Below are 17490 nucleotides of genomic sequence, written 5' to 3'. Positions count from 1 at the left end.
TGATTGTATTCAACCCTGAGAGCGAGAGAAGGCCTAATATAAATGTTGAGTGGTATAGTTTTGCCACTCGTAATTCATTCTGAAGATACTTGATGGAGCTTTATCACATGGAAAATGCAGCTCCTAAACACCGCTTTATACTCCTGTAATTCATGCTCAGGATGTGTGATTTATACAGAAATCTGATAACTGAAGGCAGATTTTCCTCAGTGATCAGATTTATTGTCCGTGTTTCAGTCATGCTTTACAGCTTAAACATGTGCATGTGTGTGCGCACAGATGTTGTGGAAGCAGGCACAGGCATATCCCCTATTTTCTCTGCTGGGGGAGATTGATGGCCACATCTTCGAGTGTGTGAACCAGGCGGCAGTCCATGAGGAGCTTGAGGACGAGAGCAGGCGTCTGTGTGACGTCCGGCCGTTTCTTCCTGTCCTGAAACTCATTGCTCGCAACTGCAGCCGTGCTGAACGCCTTCTGGACTCAAAGATTGGTGTGCTGATTGGAAAGGGTAAAGCACTTGTATATTTTACACACACACACACACACAATAGAACATTTATGAAGAGATGCTACAGCAGAACCATATCTAGATCCCTCATGGCACTTTTCCACAAAGCAGTCCATATCCACTGTAACTATCTGCACCCATTTCTATTCCTTGCTCCAGTTCCTGTGTCTCTTTTCCATGAACATTTAAGATTAATCACACTTTACCACCATCAAACAGCAGTACAACATAATTCAACCTCTGCATTAAAATCATTCCTGGCAGCACACACACACACACACACACACACACACACACACACACACACAATTAGGACTGTAAGAATTCACACCCGAAGCGCTGGGCAGCCACCTAGCACCCAGGAAGCAGTTTGGGGTTATGGGCCTTGTTCAAAGTATCCTCATGCAAGGATGCTGGTCCTGGGGATTGAATCAGTGACCCTTTAGTCCCATATACACTACTCTAAACTTTAAGGGCATGCTCCCCACAGATTTCAAATTGAGGAAATAGTGTCTCTGATGTCAAGTACCACTCCTCTTATGATGCAGCCGACTTGAGCACCCCCTTGTGGAGAATCATCAGTCTGCTGAATGTGATAAACTAATACTAAATTGTTTAATACTGTTATTAATTAAATCAGAGCTCATTTTGTGTGTAGGTGGCACCTTCAAAACTTGCTCTTGCTGTTTTGCGCACTGTCTTACTGGCACTCTAACTAATGATTTATCCTAAGTGTTCTCTTTATTGGGATCAAATGCATTTTTAATGATGGTAAATTGCGTTTTGGCTGTTTGTGTAAAAGCCTGTTCAGCTCTCCTCCTTCAGTGCTGATTTCAGAGGAAGTGGTCATTAGACCTTAATTCATTTTTCATATAATATGCATGTCTGGAAAAAGCCTTTCTCTTTAGGAATCATTTCTCTGAAAGTTGTTTGTGTTCTCTAGGTGTTCTCTCAACGTTCTGTATTCGCCCCCCCCTTTCATTCTGTGTGTATTCCACCCCTTGTTTGTACTTGTACTGTACTGTAGTCTACTGACTATACTGTAGTTTAATGACTCTCTTTGCCCTTACACATTAGGACCCCTCAGGAGCTATGTTAGCTTTGTTAGTGTTGTGTGAGTGACCAGGCTCTCCTCTTATGGTTTCAGGGCTGCATGAGCTTGATGCTCTACAGGACCAGGAAGTAAAAGATTTCCGTTCGAAAATGCAGCGAATCAGTGAAGAGAAGATGCAGTGTGTGCAGATGATGTCATGGGGGGAGTGGCTTCAGAACTGCTTCTCACCTCAGATAGAGACTGGGCCAATTGAGGGGTTTTACGACACAAGGAACGAGAGCGACATCAAAATTACCATGCACTACAACCAGTCCCAGGTACAACACATGCTTGCTTGCTTGCTTATGGTAGTCAATCATATTTGATTATGACGTTTTTCTCCATTAACAGTGTGTTCTGATGAATATAAAATCCTTCAAAATTCTTGATTCAATTTTATTGCATGTTGGGCAGTTAAGGTCTGGGTTGGTGTGGGCAGACAGCAACCTTACGTGGAGGCTATATGGGATCATGTCTTCACAGCTGTATAGGAGAGTGGTGATACAAGCTGTTTTGTAGATGACCGCTTTGGTCTGCATGTGTAGATGCTTTTGCCTATTGCTGTCTTGCTTGGTGTTGCAGCCCTGTAGTATTTAAAAGGGTAGGTGTTGAAATCTGGCTCACCAGGTGAAGGACTGGAGGACCTACAGAACAATGGAATATGTTCCTTGTTGGGGCTGACAGGTGGAGGACTGGCCCTCCATTGGCATATCACCTCAGTATTGGTGTTGATTGAAAGCCCCAGTCAGCGATAGGTCTTCACAGCAGTGACCACAAATCAAGGATGTGCGCTGCTGAGGCCTTTGTGGTTGTGAATCTACATTTACATTTAGCCAGAAGTCTACAGTAATCCCACTACTGCTTTAAAGCTCATTATGGAGCAGCTTGGTAACACACATGAGTAAGATGTACTGGTGCCAACACACACCCTTGTCTTATCCTGGTTAACTGGTGGATCAGCTTAGTTTTACTTTTTGTTTTTGAGTCAGTTTAGAGCTTCTTGAAATGTTTGTGGATGGTTAACTTCAATGGGTGGCCAGTTGGGAAACTCTTCCAGGATGGAGCAATTTGTTTGTAAGGAGGACTTAAAAACGTTCAGCCCACCTTGCCAAGATCTATTCCATATCTTTCAAGACTAGACTCCATCTGCCACTTTTAGGGCTGTAATGGAGCTGTTCCTAGGGCCTGCATGTCTCTTGTCAGCATAATTGAAATGTTTTCAGATTTGTTAATTCACCATATATTTAGTAGAGTGTGTGTGAGATTGTTTGTTTGTACCTTTTCACGTTATTTTTGCCATTGCTGTCGGCGCTTGGTGGATGCAGGGCAGGGCCTCGAACTGTGGTGTCTTTGCATCTGCAGAGGAACAGAACATGTGTGTTTGGGTTGGCAGTAACTTAGTTACATAGTTTAGCTGTTTCGTAGTAAAACAGCTCACTATGAGCTCACTATTAGTAGCCTCAAACCATTTATATTAGCCTGCTGATGCATAGTAATGGATAGCCATGCATAACCTTTACTTCTCTTCTTATATAACTGTTTCCTATATTTTTAATTTGTATCTGACATACACGCATCCTCTATATTTTACACAAACACACATACACAGTTTCAATACATTCTGCATGTTAAAATGTCGATGTCAATCAGGTGCCAGTGTTTGGATTGTGTGTGTATCCAATGTGGTCTTTGCCTCTCTCATAGTCATGCTCTCTGCAGAGTGTTAGTAGCCTCAAACCATTTATATTAGCCTGCTGATGCATAGTAATGGATAGCCATGCATAACCTTTACTTCTCTTCTTATATCACTGTACCACCACTCTAGCATTTAAGTCACCCAGAAGAAAAAAACTTATAATTCCTGGAAATACAGTGAATGACAGAAATTTTGTTTTCTTTTGAAATCTTTTGGATTTTCTGTGTTAATCTACCCAGGAGATGGTAGAGTGGACATTTTTTTAAAGCTACTCATTCACACAGGAGTCTGCCCGAAGGAGCTGCTAGTGACATGTGGTGACACTACACACATAAATAATGTAATGGTGATATTAATATGCTCCTGCAGGACACTGCGAGTCTGAAGGTGCCATTGAGCTGTACTGTAGTGGAGCTAACGGAGCAGGCTCTCCGGAAATGGCTGACCACTCACGGCTCAGATGAAGATGGAGGTTGCCTTGGTGACTATGTGCTGAGAGTTAGTAGCAAACTGGAGTTCCTGTTTGGAGAACACACGCTTATTCACTACAAAGTAAGAATCAGGGCATTTCAGTAGGGAGACACTTGAACGTTATTTACATATTTATGAAATGTAATATTTTTGAATAAATAACTCTATTTAGAGTTGCAGAGGTTTTTCACTTTATTAGGTATGTATTTTTAAGCAGCAAATGTTAGTATTTGTTCTCTGAGAGTCACCCTCATCTGCAAAAGTAAAAAAAAAATCTCATTCAATAAACTTAAAATAAACAAAGCCAAGTAAACAAAGGATAACTTGATTACCAATTTGTTTTTGGTTTTTTTGATTGGTCAAATGTCTCTCACTTAGTTCCAGACCCCTTGTCGTGTGTGTGTGTGTGTGTGTGGGTAGTATATTAGGTCATGTTTGCTGGCTCAAGAGATCCCCCATCTGACCCTGGTGCATTGCACTGAGGTGAAGGCCATGTTTGAACGTGAGATCAGCACCATTGGTGCTGTGCTGACCCGCAAGACTTCAAACCCCCCGCTTCCACTGCCCCCTAAGCGGAGGGGTCTGTCAGTAAGTGATCTCAGCTTTTCTATGCTCAGACTGCAATGAATACTCTTATAATACAAATGAAAGGTTCTTCACTGTGAGTCACTGAGTATTAAAATGTTTCATTTAGTACTGGAGTAGACATTCTTGTCAGAATGCTTGTTCCAGCATGTGGTTCTCCTAAGTTACCTACTATGTTAGTAACACAGTGTCCTTACAGCGATGTGAGTGACAAACCCAAAAGCTCTAGTTCTAATCCTAGAGTGACAGTGATGCTCTGCAGTATCTTTTATGGACATGCGTCCAACGTTACATTAGAGTGCCTGTATATCAAATCTAATTTATTCTGTTGAGTTTTTTACTGATTATGTTGCAAAGCAGCTTTACAGAAATAAGTAATAAGACAAAAGATCAACAGAACAATTGTTCTTTCTTATTTTCTGTTTTAAATACTTACACACATCCTCTATATTTTACACAAACATACACAAATGTTTCAATACATTCTGCAATAATTAGACTTGGAATAAGATGCAAATAAGACATTTAATTGTGTTCCTCAAAGCCTTCTATTTAGTCCCCACACACATACACACACACACATTACATACACACTTGGCCCACTAGTGAAAGCCTTACAAAGCTAAAGTGTGGGGAAGCAGGGAGTGCAAGTGGGTACTAGACTGAAAGCTAACCCAGTCCTCCAGCTACAATCTCCTCAGCAAGCTAACTTTACACCTTCCTGGTCTACAACTGCAAGCTGATTGATCTGTGTTTGTTAATGTTTTACCTTGACGTGAGGACACACTGAAGACCTGATGCAACACTAAATAAAAACACACGCCTTCTGCCAGGGTGATCTGTAATCTGTGACACACCTCCACAACTCCAGTCAGTTACTCTAAAGTGACACAATTTTGTGTGTGTGTGTGTGTGTGTGTGTGTGTGTGTGTGTGTGTGTGTGTGTGTGTGTGTGTGTGTGTGTGCGCACGCGCGTGTGCGTGACTTTGTCTTCTGTTTTTTTCACAGCAGATGCACATGTGTGTTTGGGAAGTCCACTCAATGTTTAAAATCACTCTGGTGAGGGGCATTAAGGTCAATGCTGAGGAGACAGCCAAGGTAAGAGATAGTGAGATCTTTGATCTCTGTATTACACTCAGTGCTGGTCTTAGTGGGTGCTCAGTCTCAGGCTCGACACAATGGGTAATGGGTACTCCCAATCAGCACTAACATTGCAATATTTTTTTTTCTGTGATATATATTGCAATATTAAATACAGGACTTTTCAAGTCAATTATCCAATATTACTTTTTTCAATTTTCTGCTGGAATCACACTCCCAAATCTTCAGGCTTTCTGCTCAAGCCTTATATACACTAAAGGCAATTTCATTAGGTAATGTTACTGAAGAGTATCAAATTCAAATGTGTCATAGAAAACATTTAAAGATATTGAAATTGATCTGCAGTGGTTAAAATATGGAGATAACCATAAAAACAAAAAACACAAAACATTTGGTGTTTTTCTGAATTTCATTTTAAAATTTCGATTTTAGAGACTATGTCTCCCAGACCTTTTTTGCTTTTGAATCTCATGTCACCATGGATCTAATTTCACCAGACAAAATTTGGAGTTGATTCCTAATACTGCTCTTGCTGGAGTAGACCGTGAACAGGCAGCTTCTCCACGTGTCCTTTTGAAGTCCCCAACCTCTCCATCATAAGAATAACTAACTTTACTGCACAAAAGTGATTGTGTATTATCTGTACTTGATGGCATTGTTATACTGTATTTCTTTTGCTTCCTTGGCGAACCTATGTCATTCACCAGTTTTATTTTAATTAAATCTTTTTATTCTAGTGCTAAACGAAGAGCAATCACTAATAAATAAGAGAAAAGAGGCAGGAGGTTCAAGTTTCACCTTTGCTTGTTTTATTTAGTCAGGTTTTGTTATTCTAGCTTTCACAGCTCTCACTGCTGTCCAACTCCAGCAAAGCCTCAGTTTCACTTTCCTGTTCCAACTCCCCCAAAACCTTTTCAGCGCCATAAAATACTTTCCTCTTTGCCTTCTGAGTTTGTTTTCAAGCCGTTTTTATTGATTATTGTTGCCAAATTAAATGAGTGTTGTTTTTTTTCCGCTGTGATAGTTTCTGCAGTTGCTGCAGCAGAGTGCGTATTCCTGGGGAAAGCTTCCTGTTTACCTTAAAACGCTGCTCTTAAAACGCTGTTTTAAGAGGTTAAAGGTGAATCAGAATATGAAATCTATAAAAGCAATCAGAACAGACAATGGAATCATAACATATGACCCACAAACTAATTAACAAAATCTAGTTAATTTCTTCTGGTAAGGCCCCAGGATTGGACAAATATCCTGTGGAGTTTTATAGGAAATGAGTTATCACCCATTTTTATCGGTTCTTCAACATGTATTTGAACAGAATACGATATGGATTCATTGAGAACTGCCTCTATCTGTTTGCTTTTAGAAAAAGACAAAAATCCACTGGAATGTTCTTCCTAAAGACAGATAAGTCTGCTGAATGTGGATTTCAAAATTATTGCCAAGGTACTCGCTCAAAGATGTAAGGGTTTGTTACCATGGTTGATACCCCTGAACCAGACATGTTTTGTGAGCTCAAGATATGGAGCGGAAATTATGCGCCAAGCTCTTAATATAGATCATATTAGATAAAAATTCTGCCCTCATTGTTTCGCTTAATGCTGAAAAAAGCTTTGGGATTTTTTTTGTTTGCCGTAACAGCTTTCTTTCTGATATGTTTCTAGTGGGCAGAGGTTGTCGCCAGGGGTGCTTGCTCTTTCCTTAGTAATCAACCCTTGGCTCAGTCTATCAGATGTAATAATCTCCACCGATCTTGATACCAGAAATGAGTTCTTCATCATCATCATCATATTTCTCATTATGCAGATGATGTGCTCTTGTACCTGTCTAACCCAAAAGCTTCTGTTAAAGTTTTGACATAATATCTGAGTAGGGTATAGTGTCTGGTTACAAAATTAAGGTTAGTAAATCACTGGCCCTACCAATGAATATATTGTGGGACGTCGACATACGACAAATATCTCCTTTTCAAATTTCTGATGCAGGATTCAGATATCTTGGTGTGTTTATTACATCTAAGCTAGACAATCTATTCACTGCCAATTACCCACCACTTTTTGGAAAAATTTAACAAGAGTTACATGTCTGGGCTTCTCTTCCCAACTCATTCTTTGGCCGAGTTTTACAATACACAATTTATATACAATGAAGACCTAATGACTTGAGCAGATGTATCTGTGTTAATATTCAGAATTTCAGACTTTTCCACAGATGTTGCCTGTGAATTTAAAATACAATTAAATTGTAAAATTCATAACAGGCATCATGTTTTGCGAGTCTGTGTGTGTATCTAGTCAAACTTATTTGTATAGCGCTTTTTACAACTGCTGTCGTCACAAAGCAGCTTTACATAATTAGTAATTAGTAAAAGACAGAGACAAAAAAAGAAGTTACGTAAGACAGCGATAGTGGCAAGGAAAAACTCCCTCAGAGCTGAAGGAAGAAACCTTGGGAGGAACCAAGGCTCACAAGGGGGACCCATCCTCCTCTGGTCAGAGCTATTTAACCATTATTGATAAAAATTACCAAACCAGATACAACAGATAGTTAATAGTGGCAGACATTTAGGTTTTAACATGGTCATTAAACAGGTAGCAGTGGTAGTGTCCATCTGCTCCACTGTCCACAAACCTGAGTGATCGCGTGTAAGCAGCGAGACAACAGGTCCTGCATCTCAGTGTACTACAATTCCCTGTGTCCGCTAACCCCTGGACCTGTAACCTTTATCTAAGGGGAAAAATTAATTTCCAAAAGTTAACTAAACAGATGAGTTTTCAGCTTAGATTTAAAGATTGAGACTGTGTCTGAGTCCTGAACATTATCTGGAAGGTTATTCCAGAGTTAGGGAGCTTTATAAGAAAAGGATCTTCCCCCTGCTGAGGTTTTCTGAATTTTGGGAACTACTAGGAAGCCAGCACCCTGAGATCTAAGTAGTCTTGATGGTTCGTAATATGTAATAAGATCCCACAGGTACTCAGGAGCGAGGCCATGTAGGACTTTATATGTCAATAGAAGAATTTTGTATTCAATACAGAATTTAACTGGGAGCCAGTGAAGAGCTGATAGAACTGGACTGATATGGTCAAATTTTCTAGTTTTAGTAAGGACCCTGACTTCAGCATTTTAAACCAGCTGAAGTTTATTGAGGTTCCTGCTGGAACAACCTGCCAAAAGTGCATTACAGTTATCTAGCCTTGAGGTAATAAAAGCGTGTACTAGCTTTTCTGCGTCCTGATAAGGAGTCAAATTATAAATCTGAGTCGAATATGATGCCAAGATTTTTAGCTGCTAGACCAGAAATAATGGAAGCATCAGCCAAGTCTAACATTAAGTCTGATAGTTTATTTCTAGTGTCTTTTGGACCTAAAAGGGGAACCTCGGTTTTGTCACTGTTAAGAAGAAGGAAGTTATGTGACATCCAGAGTTTTAAATCCTTTACACAGTCCTCCATTTTCTGTAATCTAAATGCATCATCAGGTTTGGCTGATATATAGAGCTGTGTGTCATCTGCTTTAAAAAGGAAATTAATGCCATGTCTGCTTATAATTGAGCCCAGTGGTAACATGTAAAATGTAAATAATTGCAGTCCTAAAATTGAGCCTTGCGGAACTCCATATCTTACTTCTGTGTAATTTGAAGATAATTCTTTTATCTTTACAAACTGATAGCGTTCAGTTAGATATGATTTGAACCACGATAGGGCTAATCTTTCTAGTAGCAGCTGCATTCTAAAAAAGTTGGAGGTTTTTTTTTTTTTTTATGATTTGCATGAACTTCCAACCAGAAGGGCATTACAGTCATCCAGTCCTGAGGCTTTTCAGCATAATATTTTGAGCATACATTACTCACTTTGGCAATACAATGTAAATGCAAGGCAGTTTTAACTATGTAACAAATGTGTGCATCAAACTCTCATTCTCATTCTCTTTGTGTCTCACGCTTTCTTATGCTCTTGCTCTCTCTTTCTCTCTCAGGTGCAGGTGCGTGCTGGGCTGTTCCATGGTACAGAACTGCTTTGTAAGCCTGCAGTCAGCAGCGAGAGCAGTGGGCGATTGGAGTATGTGTGGAACAGAAGTCTGGAGTTCGACATCTCTGTGTCCGACCTGCCTCGCATGACCCGCCTCTGCTTTGCTGTCTATGCAGTCATGGACAAAGGCAAGAAGCAGAAGTCCACCAAGAACACGGCCATGAACAAATACCAGACCATCCGGAAGGCAGGAAAAGTGGTGAGAGATTTGCTCTGCATGATCACTTAGTTAGCTTAGTGGCGGAGTGAGTAGGGATGGTGTTTCATTATGCTTGTTTTTATATGCAGCATTACCCAATTGCCTGGGTCAACACTATGGTGTTTGACTACAGGGGACAGCTTAAGACTGGTGACGACATCTTACACACCTGGTCCTCTTTTCCTGGTGAGACATTTCACACTCTCGCACTAACACTTCATTCACACAGTTTGATTCAGTTTGATTCCATTCAGTTGGATTCTGTTGGAGAGTTGTAGTTTGGTGTTTGGTTTGTTTGACTTCTAAAGTGGCAATGCACATGCATTTCATTTCATTTGTTCACCCTAAAAACTGACACAAATTACTCACTGAATACCAGTGTGCACATTTAAAGGCAGAAAAATTAAATAGAAAAAAAATCTGTAATGCTCCTGTTTTGGTGATAATTGTTTTGATACAGTGAGAAAATGACAGTATTCATTTACACTTTACATAGACTGAACAGTGATCCTGTTTAATGCCTGTTACTATGGTAACACTTTATTTGTTAAACATTTTTGTAATTCAGATAAGATCTCAGAATAGAAAATCATTAAAACCCTAAATGAATCATTACGGCCCTTCAGGTTACTATTTTTAAGAGTGTGTGTGTGTGTGTGTGTGTGTGTGTGTGTGTGTGTCAGATGAGCTGGAGGAGATGTTAAACCCCATTGGAACAATCCAGACAAACCCTTACACTGAGAATGCCACAGCGCTTCACATCCGTTTCCCAGAATACTCCCCTAGTCCAATCGTATTCCCCCCGTTTGATAAGGTATGTACTCTCAATATAACTCTTAATTACTCTCTTACTATTAATTACAATTACTCAGTGTTACTCTGTATTACAACTAGACAGGATTTAACAATTTGCACTCTCTGCTCCTTACTGCAGATCTTGGAGAAAGCTGCAGAGATTGCTGGGGCCACTGATTCAATGTCAATGGTTGGTGTATGTACACACATGCACACACTCTCAAAGCCATTGTTCCTCATTAGTCAGTGAGTGGCAGGTGATACAGTGAATTATTAACATCAGAAAATACTAAGGATCCAAGGTTACTAATACCTTATCATTACAATTATTTAAGATATCCAGGTGTGTTTTTGTTGGTCTAACAAAACAAGTTATGTCTCTGCATGTTCTTCAGCATGTAATCATCAAAAATGCCAGAGTCTTATTTAAACACTGATTCTATACATCTGTAACTGCTGACTGTCTGTGTATGTGCATCTGCAGGGCCGTGGGGGGAAGAAGTTCCACATCGAGCTAAAAGAGATCATGGAGAGGGATCCTCTCTCTCAGCTTTGTGAGAATGAAAAGGATCTGATCTGGACTCTTCGCTATGACTGCAGAGAGAACTTCCCCCAGTCACTCCCCAAACTGCTGCTGTCAGTTAAGTGGAGCAAACATGAGGACATGGCTCAGGTACACACACACTTGCGTGCGCGCACACACACACACTTGCGCACACACACTTGCACACTCTCACTCTCCCTGTCTCCCTGTAGCTGCAGGCTCTGCTACAGATTTGGCCCCGGCTGAGTCCCCGAGATGCTTTGGAACTGCTGGACTTTAACTACCCAGATCAGTATGTCCGAGAGTATGCAGTCAGCTGCCTGCAGGACATGAGGTGAGAGCTCTAATACCCACCCTTCCGTCCACTCACTCTTACTTTGTGTGTTACTAGGTGGTTGTTTTGTCAACTACCCCCAAACAGCGCCATTAAATTAATTATAGTGAAAAGGTCAAAAAAGTTTAATATGTTAAGTTGACTTTGATCAATAGGATACAAGACCTGATCACAGTGTTGTCATTTTGACACTTCTTAACATTATTTTCTACATACGAACCCGAGGAACAGAGCCATACACAGTGAATGTAACAATTACTGACAGTAAATGTGACCGGACAAGACTCTTGTGTGTCTGTCTCACTCTCTGTCTCACTCTCTGTCTCACTCTCTCTCAGTGATGAGGAGCTGTCGCAGTATTTGCTGCAGTTGGTGCAGGTCTTGCGTTATGAGCCATACTACGACTGTGCCCTGACTCGCTTCTTGCTGGAGCGTGCGCAGACCAATCGCAAGATTGGACATTTCCTCTTCTGGCATCTTAGGCAAGTGTGTGTGAGGTTGTAGGTGGTGTACAAAAGTTCAGTGTAATGTCTGCAGTTCCTGAACTGCCGAATTTGCAGTTAAGTGTATGCTACTTAAACTTAATTTAAACATTGTTGAACAGATTTCCACAGCACATTTATAAGACTAAATTAACTAAGACTCACAGAAAAATAAAAAGAATTCAAAGAACTTCACATACCAGCCTGTACTCTTCTGGAAAGCCTTTGTAACATGAGGAGAGGAGAATGTGATTGCATTCAGCCCTTCAAAGAGCATTTGTGCTGTTAACAGTTGATGTGGCTGAAATATCCAGCACATTAATTGTTTAGTGTAATGTAGTTACTGTATAGCAATGGTGCCATCTAGCTGGTGGAGTATTTTCTGCAATGTTTGCCCATAACTGTGTGTGTGTGTGTGTGTGTGTGTGTGTGTGTGTGTGTGTGTGTGTGTGCGCACTTCCTTCCAGGTCAGAGATACACATGCCAGCAGTATCTGTACAGTTTGCTCTGATATTGGAGGCGTACTGCAGAGGCTGCATTCCCCACATCGAAGTGCTTAAAAAGCAGGTGAATTTTGTGTTGTGGTGTTTTGTTTTTTTTGTTTTTTTCCCCTTTTCTTTGTGCAGACACATTTTTCCTTAATATGCCCCACTGCTCCACAGTTTAATCATGACTGATTGGTTTGGTTTAATTTGAAATTTTATTTGAAAAGTGCATATTTCAGACTTAAATGTAGGGGTATTTCCGTATATTTTGGTTCCCCCCTGTTGATTTTTTTTTTTTTTAATTATAAATATACTCAGTCCCCTCAATTCAATTGTTTCATGATTTACTCATGTTCGCATGTATCACTTCATTGTTGAAGGAATAAGATACCTGGGCTTGTTTCTTTCTCTGGAGTCCGTAGTTGCCATTGTTCAACAAGAGGACAAGAATTGTCAGTAAAGCAAACGAAAGAAGATTTTAAAGAGGAAAAACTAACAGTCAAACATTGGAATTCAACTTAAACTTAAAAACACCTACAAAAGACATTTTGTCAGCACATTTTGTACTATAATTACTACTATTTCTTGGTATGTTTAAATGTGGGGGAGTGTATTTTGGGAACATCACGATTCAGTTCAGGTTTGCGGCGGTAAGAGAAAAGCAAAATGCAGGAGAGGTCTGCTGTTTGGAAGTACTTCAAACAAAACCTGAACAAGTGAAAAGCATTGTGCCAAATGATATCTAAATCTTGCACTAGCTGTTGGTCTGAGAAGAAGAGGAAAAAGGGACTGTCACACCACCACACAACAAGGAGACTGGAGGATATTTAAAAACGGGTGCAATCTGAGTTTGATGATTAAAAGGAAGAACATGATGGAGACAGCTCACAGAAAGAGATGGAGAAGTATTTGACCTACCCAAGTTGAGCCAAGTCTGGTCCGCTAGCATGGTGGAAGCCGAACACTGTCTTTGCGATCCAACCACTTCAACCCTGCCCAAATGTTTTTTCTTTTTTTTTCCCCAAAGGCTGGCTAGTTTGTGAACAGAATCTCCCCATTACCTGAAAATGTACACACATTGGTCTTCTTTGTACAATATGAAGAGAGTTTAGGTTACCCTATAGTTAAATTAAGTTTAATTTGTGAAGGACTGAAACTACTACGATGCTAATTGCGCTACCTTATTGTTATATTTTTTTAACAGTTTGTTTCATTAAGGGTTTCTTTTTTTGCGTGCGTGCGTGATTTTGTATTTAATTATTTTTATATTTTTGTTCAGCAACGTCTGCTCTTCTAATCTTTCTATTGACCCAAAAGCTCAAGCAAAAGCAAAGAGCACTGCACTCTTTAGTACTAAGTACTAAAGATGCCACTCGTGAAGGGGTTGAACACTTCTGAAACTGCTGTAGTTATATTAGTTGTGTTGAGCTAAACCTAATTTGCAATCAGGGTTGAATACTGGACATTCAGTCTTTTCTTTAATTCTTTATCGACCATATCCATAGACCGTATTTCAATTAATGAAATCATGATGGCTCAGTCAAGGACGCTGCGTCTGTGTTGAGAACAGTTGTAGGGTGTGTGTGAAACCCCTCAAACATGCTAACTCTTAATTTTACTGTATAATCCACTATAGGTTGTAGCAGCTACATCAGTGAGAACTATACAACACTAACTTACACGGCAGTCTAAAATCAATGAAGAGATGCATGTTTTGGCACCAAACCGTAAATTTGGTTAGATCCTTTGTGTGTGAACAGGTGTGTTTTTTTTTTTTGTTTGTTTGTTTGTTTGTTTTTTGTTTTGTTTTTTTTGGGGGGGGGGTTTGTGTGTGTGTACACAGGTGGAGGCTCTCAGTAAACTAAAAGCAGTGAATGAATTGATCAAACTGGGAACCATAAAGACAAAGAATAAGACAAAGGAGGCTCAACTGAAAGAGGCCATGATGAAGTGCCTCAGACAGACAGGCTTCATTGAAACCCTGTCTGACCTGCACTCCCCACTTAATCCACACATACTGCTTGCCGGCGTCCAGTAAGACTGACCACCCCACCTGATCACAGAGCTTATACACTCTTACATACGCTTCAAAGCACTCATTCTGTCTGTCTCTCTCTCTGCCTCTCTGCCTCCCTGCCTACAGTGTGGAGAGGTGCAGGTATATGGACTCAAAGATGAAGCCTCTGTGGATTGTATATCATAATAAGCTGCTGGTCGGAGACACTCTAGGAATCATCTTCAAAAACGGAGACGGTGAGCAAGGGATGGCATAAAAGGGTTGAGGGGTTGAAGGGATAAAGGCGGAAGGAGGAGGAGAGCTTTTGATGGAGCAGTTGATGAAGGTAAAAAACAGAAGGTCAAATGATCAAGTTAAGTCTATAATTCTCAGATTTGAGGCAGGACATGCTGACACTGCAGATCCTCAGACTGATGGATTTACTGTGGAAGGAGGCCAACCTGGACCTGAGGTCTGTCTGCCCTTTTTGTCTGTCTGTCTGCCTGCCTGTGGTCAATGAGCGTGTTTTTTATGTAAAACTTCTAGAGACTATATTACATGGTATCTGTGTGCCGTGTTCAGGACTGTTGTGCATTTTCCAACAGTCTTTAAAGTACTCCTAAAACTAGTGGTGGATGGGTGGGTACGGAAATAAATAAATGTGTACACATACACATATATATGTGTATATGTATATTTATATTTGTCTTCCTTTCAGGATTGTTCCTTACGGTTGCCTGGCAACAGGAGATCGGACAGGTTTGATTGAGGTGGTTTCCTCTGCGGATACCATTGCCAACATCCAAAAGAACAGCAGTAACATGGCCGCCGCAGCTGCTTTCAACAAAGATGCTCTACTTAATTGGCTGAAGGATAAAAACCCCGGGTAACTGAACCTCTATGCATCTCTTACTGTTCTAACCTAGAACATACACACAATTCCAGCACTCATCTCCCCCATAACTGTCAGAAGTGTAGCAGTATCAGTGTATGTTGAATTTAGCTGCAGTATAAAGTGTGTGTGTGTGTGTGTGTGTGTGTGTGTGTGTTTGTGTGTGTAGTGATGCTTTGGAAAAGGCCATTGAGGAGTTCACGCTGTCCTGTGCTGGATATTGCGTTGCGACCTATGTTTTAGGCATTGGTGATCGCCATAGTGACAACATCATGGTTCGCAGTACAGGACAGGTCAGTACTGGCAGAAGTTGTGTATGTTATTCTAATATTTATACAGGACTGAATTTGCAGGACAGACCCATGGGAATTGCAGTAATTGTGTTTGTGTGTTTCAGCTGTTCCACATAGACTTTGGTCACATCCTGGGGAACTTTAAGTCCAAGTTTGGGATAAAGAGAGAGCGGGTTCCCTTTATCCTCACACACGACTTCATCCACGTCATCCAGCAAGGCAAAACGGGAAACACTGAGAAGTTTGGCAGGTAATTCCAGTTCTGAGGGATATTAGTTTAAACTTTCCTCTGAAATCAGATGTGATCCACACAGGTCTTGACCTGAAGTTGCAACATTAGAGAACAGAATGATCCAGGGGTGGAAAGAACTCACTAAGTTGCACGTAAAAAGTTCTGTTCTGAGTTAAGTTCCAAGTCGAGTTCTGGGAGTACTCGTTATTGGTTCAGATGACCTGGAGGTGGCTTATTGTGCAGTAAAAGTTAAATGGCCTATTTACTATGGATGGAAGCTCCGTTATACAAGAAAGAAGCTGCTGTTGTGATTGAGACCCCAAGAGAAGGCAAAATGCGAGCAGATGCAGTTTCGACAGGCTGAAAAGGTCTGTGGGCAGTGAAACAAGTAGCATTATGCTCACAGGAAGTCACAGGGTACTGGGTAAATGTCAAAATGAGTAGCAACCTGATGCCAGAGGAAGAAAGGACGAACTTTTTGAGTAGAGCGCAATTAGAGATTTTTATTGCCTAATTGGAGAAGAGCAGAATGAGGCAAGCCAAGTTGAGTAGAGATGAATTGAGTTGGGTTTATCTGTTAGTGAGCCAACTTTGGGTGAGCTGAGTGGGGTTAAAGTGTCTCTCTGGAGTTAAAGAGACACTGCGGGCCCTGGATTGTCTGCAGATGTTTACGCTACTATGCCCTCTTGATTTTCCCAGCACAGCTTAAGCATCCAGCAGTTCAACGCTGTCAGTCTGCTGTGACCTTGCCTGGGCAAGTGTAATCACCTCTTTAATGTTTGTCTTCAGTGTGCAGCATGTGAATATCTTTGGCCCAAACAATTAAACAATAATCTCCTATAACATGTGTGTTAAACAATAATCTTCTTTTACAGGCTTCTTAGCAGGTGCTTCCCTGAGTGAAGTAAACCTGTTTGACCCATGAAACGTTGGAGAGTGGTGTTTCAGGGGGCTAGTGTTAGCTTTAGTCTTAACCTTCTTGCTATTCTGCAGAGACGTCTCCCAGCTATGAGGACTCTTAACGCCATAGTTGAGGGGATGCAGTTCTCCCTGTGGTACCCTGGGCAGTAATTCTGACTCTCTATCCCTTAATAAACCCTGGGTGCACATCTCTAACTGGTCCACCTTCTCTACCAAAGAGCTAACTAGCTGGTACTTTGCACAACCACTGTCCTTGTTATAGCAGTTGAAAAGGGGTTTAAACCAAACATGTCACACTCTGAGCAAACACACAGCACTAGTCATAATTATACACGTACTTACTGATTTTAGTGAAAGTAGATAAATGTGTAAGCTTGAAGGCAAGTCTAAGCTGACCACATACCAGCTACTCAGGTATTGCAGGGCCTTGAGGAGGAGCACGTCTGTCATTGTTGTGGTTGTTGGTTGTTGTGCACTAAAATAGTTACGTGCCAGAGTGTTCTTATCACTACAAACAGTCACATCTGTGTGTGTGTAGTTTCAGGCAGTACTGTGAAGACGCATATCTGATTCTGAGGAAGAATGGGAATTTGTTCATCACGCTGTTTGCTCTGATGCTCACTGCCGGTCTGCCAGAGCTCACCTCCGTCAAGGACATCCAGTACTTGAAGGTACAGTGTACACACAGTCTTCACATAACAGGAAAAACTCACCAACTTTAGAGAAATTGTCTTTAGTGAATAATGTGATCTCTGGTTTCAGATCGTTCTTAATTGTTCTATGTAGCACCAAAAGTTCTATTATAATTACAAATGAAATAACCCTTTTCCAGAGCTATA

The 17490-nt window shown here is 40.8% G+C and overlaps 1 protein-coding gene across 3 annotated transcripts in view; it reads left to right on the top strand.

The window, feature by feature from the left end:
* Nucleotides 1-17490, top strand: part of pik3cb (phosphatidylinositol-4,5-bisphosphate 3-kinase, catalytic subunit beta) — a 29938-nt gene that overhangs the window by 5513 nt on the left and 6935 nt on the right. For 2 of the 3 annotated variants that reach the window (XM_072669317.1, XM_072669316.1), the window contains 20 exons: nt 280-508; nt 1656-1879; nt 3667-3849; nt 4189-4356; nt 5362-5451; nt 9426-9677; nt 9767-9863; nt 10361-10491; nt 10612-10668; nt 10957-11145; nt 11229-11350; nt 11689-11832; nt 12300-12399; nt 14161-14351; nt 14461-14570; nt 14707-14785; nt 15032-15199; nt 15375-15498; nt 15603-15748; nt 17190-17322. In XM_072669317.1, the coding sequence (XP_072525418.1) occupies nt 280-508; nt 1656-1879; nt 3667-3849; nt 4189-4356; nt 5362-5451; nt 9426-9677; nt 9767-9863; nt 10361-10491; nt 10612-10668; nt 10957-11145; nt 11229-11350; nt 11689-11832; nt 12300-12399; nt 14161-14351; nt 14461-14570; nt 14707-14785; nt 15032-15199; nt 15375-15498; nt 15603-15748; nt 17190-17322 (2937 nt within the window). The remainder of the gene's footprint in view (nt 1-279; nt 509-1655; nt 1880-3666; nt 3850-4188; nt 4357-5361; nt 5452-9425; nt 9678-9766; nt 9864-10360; nt 10492-10611; nt 10669-10956; nt 11146-11228; nt 11351-11688; nt 11833-12299; nt 12400-14160; nt 14352-14460; nt 14571-14706; nt 14786-15031; nt 15200-15374; nt 15499-15602; nt 15749-17189; nt 17323-17490) is intronic. The other variant, XM_072669318.1, reaches the window with a different exon arrangement.

This window comes from Salminus brasiliensis, chromosome 23 (genome assembly GCF_030463535.1).
Source record: "Salminus brasiliensis chromosome 23, fSalBra1.hap2, whole genome shotgun sequence".
Classification (NCBI taxonomy): Eukaryota; Metazoa; Chordata; class Actinopteri; order Characiformes; family Bryconidae; genus Salminus; species Salminus brasiliensis.
This window is presented reverse-complemented; position numbering and strand designations above follow the sequence as displayed.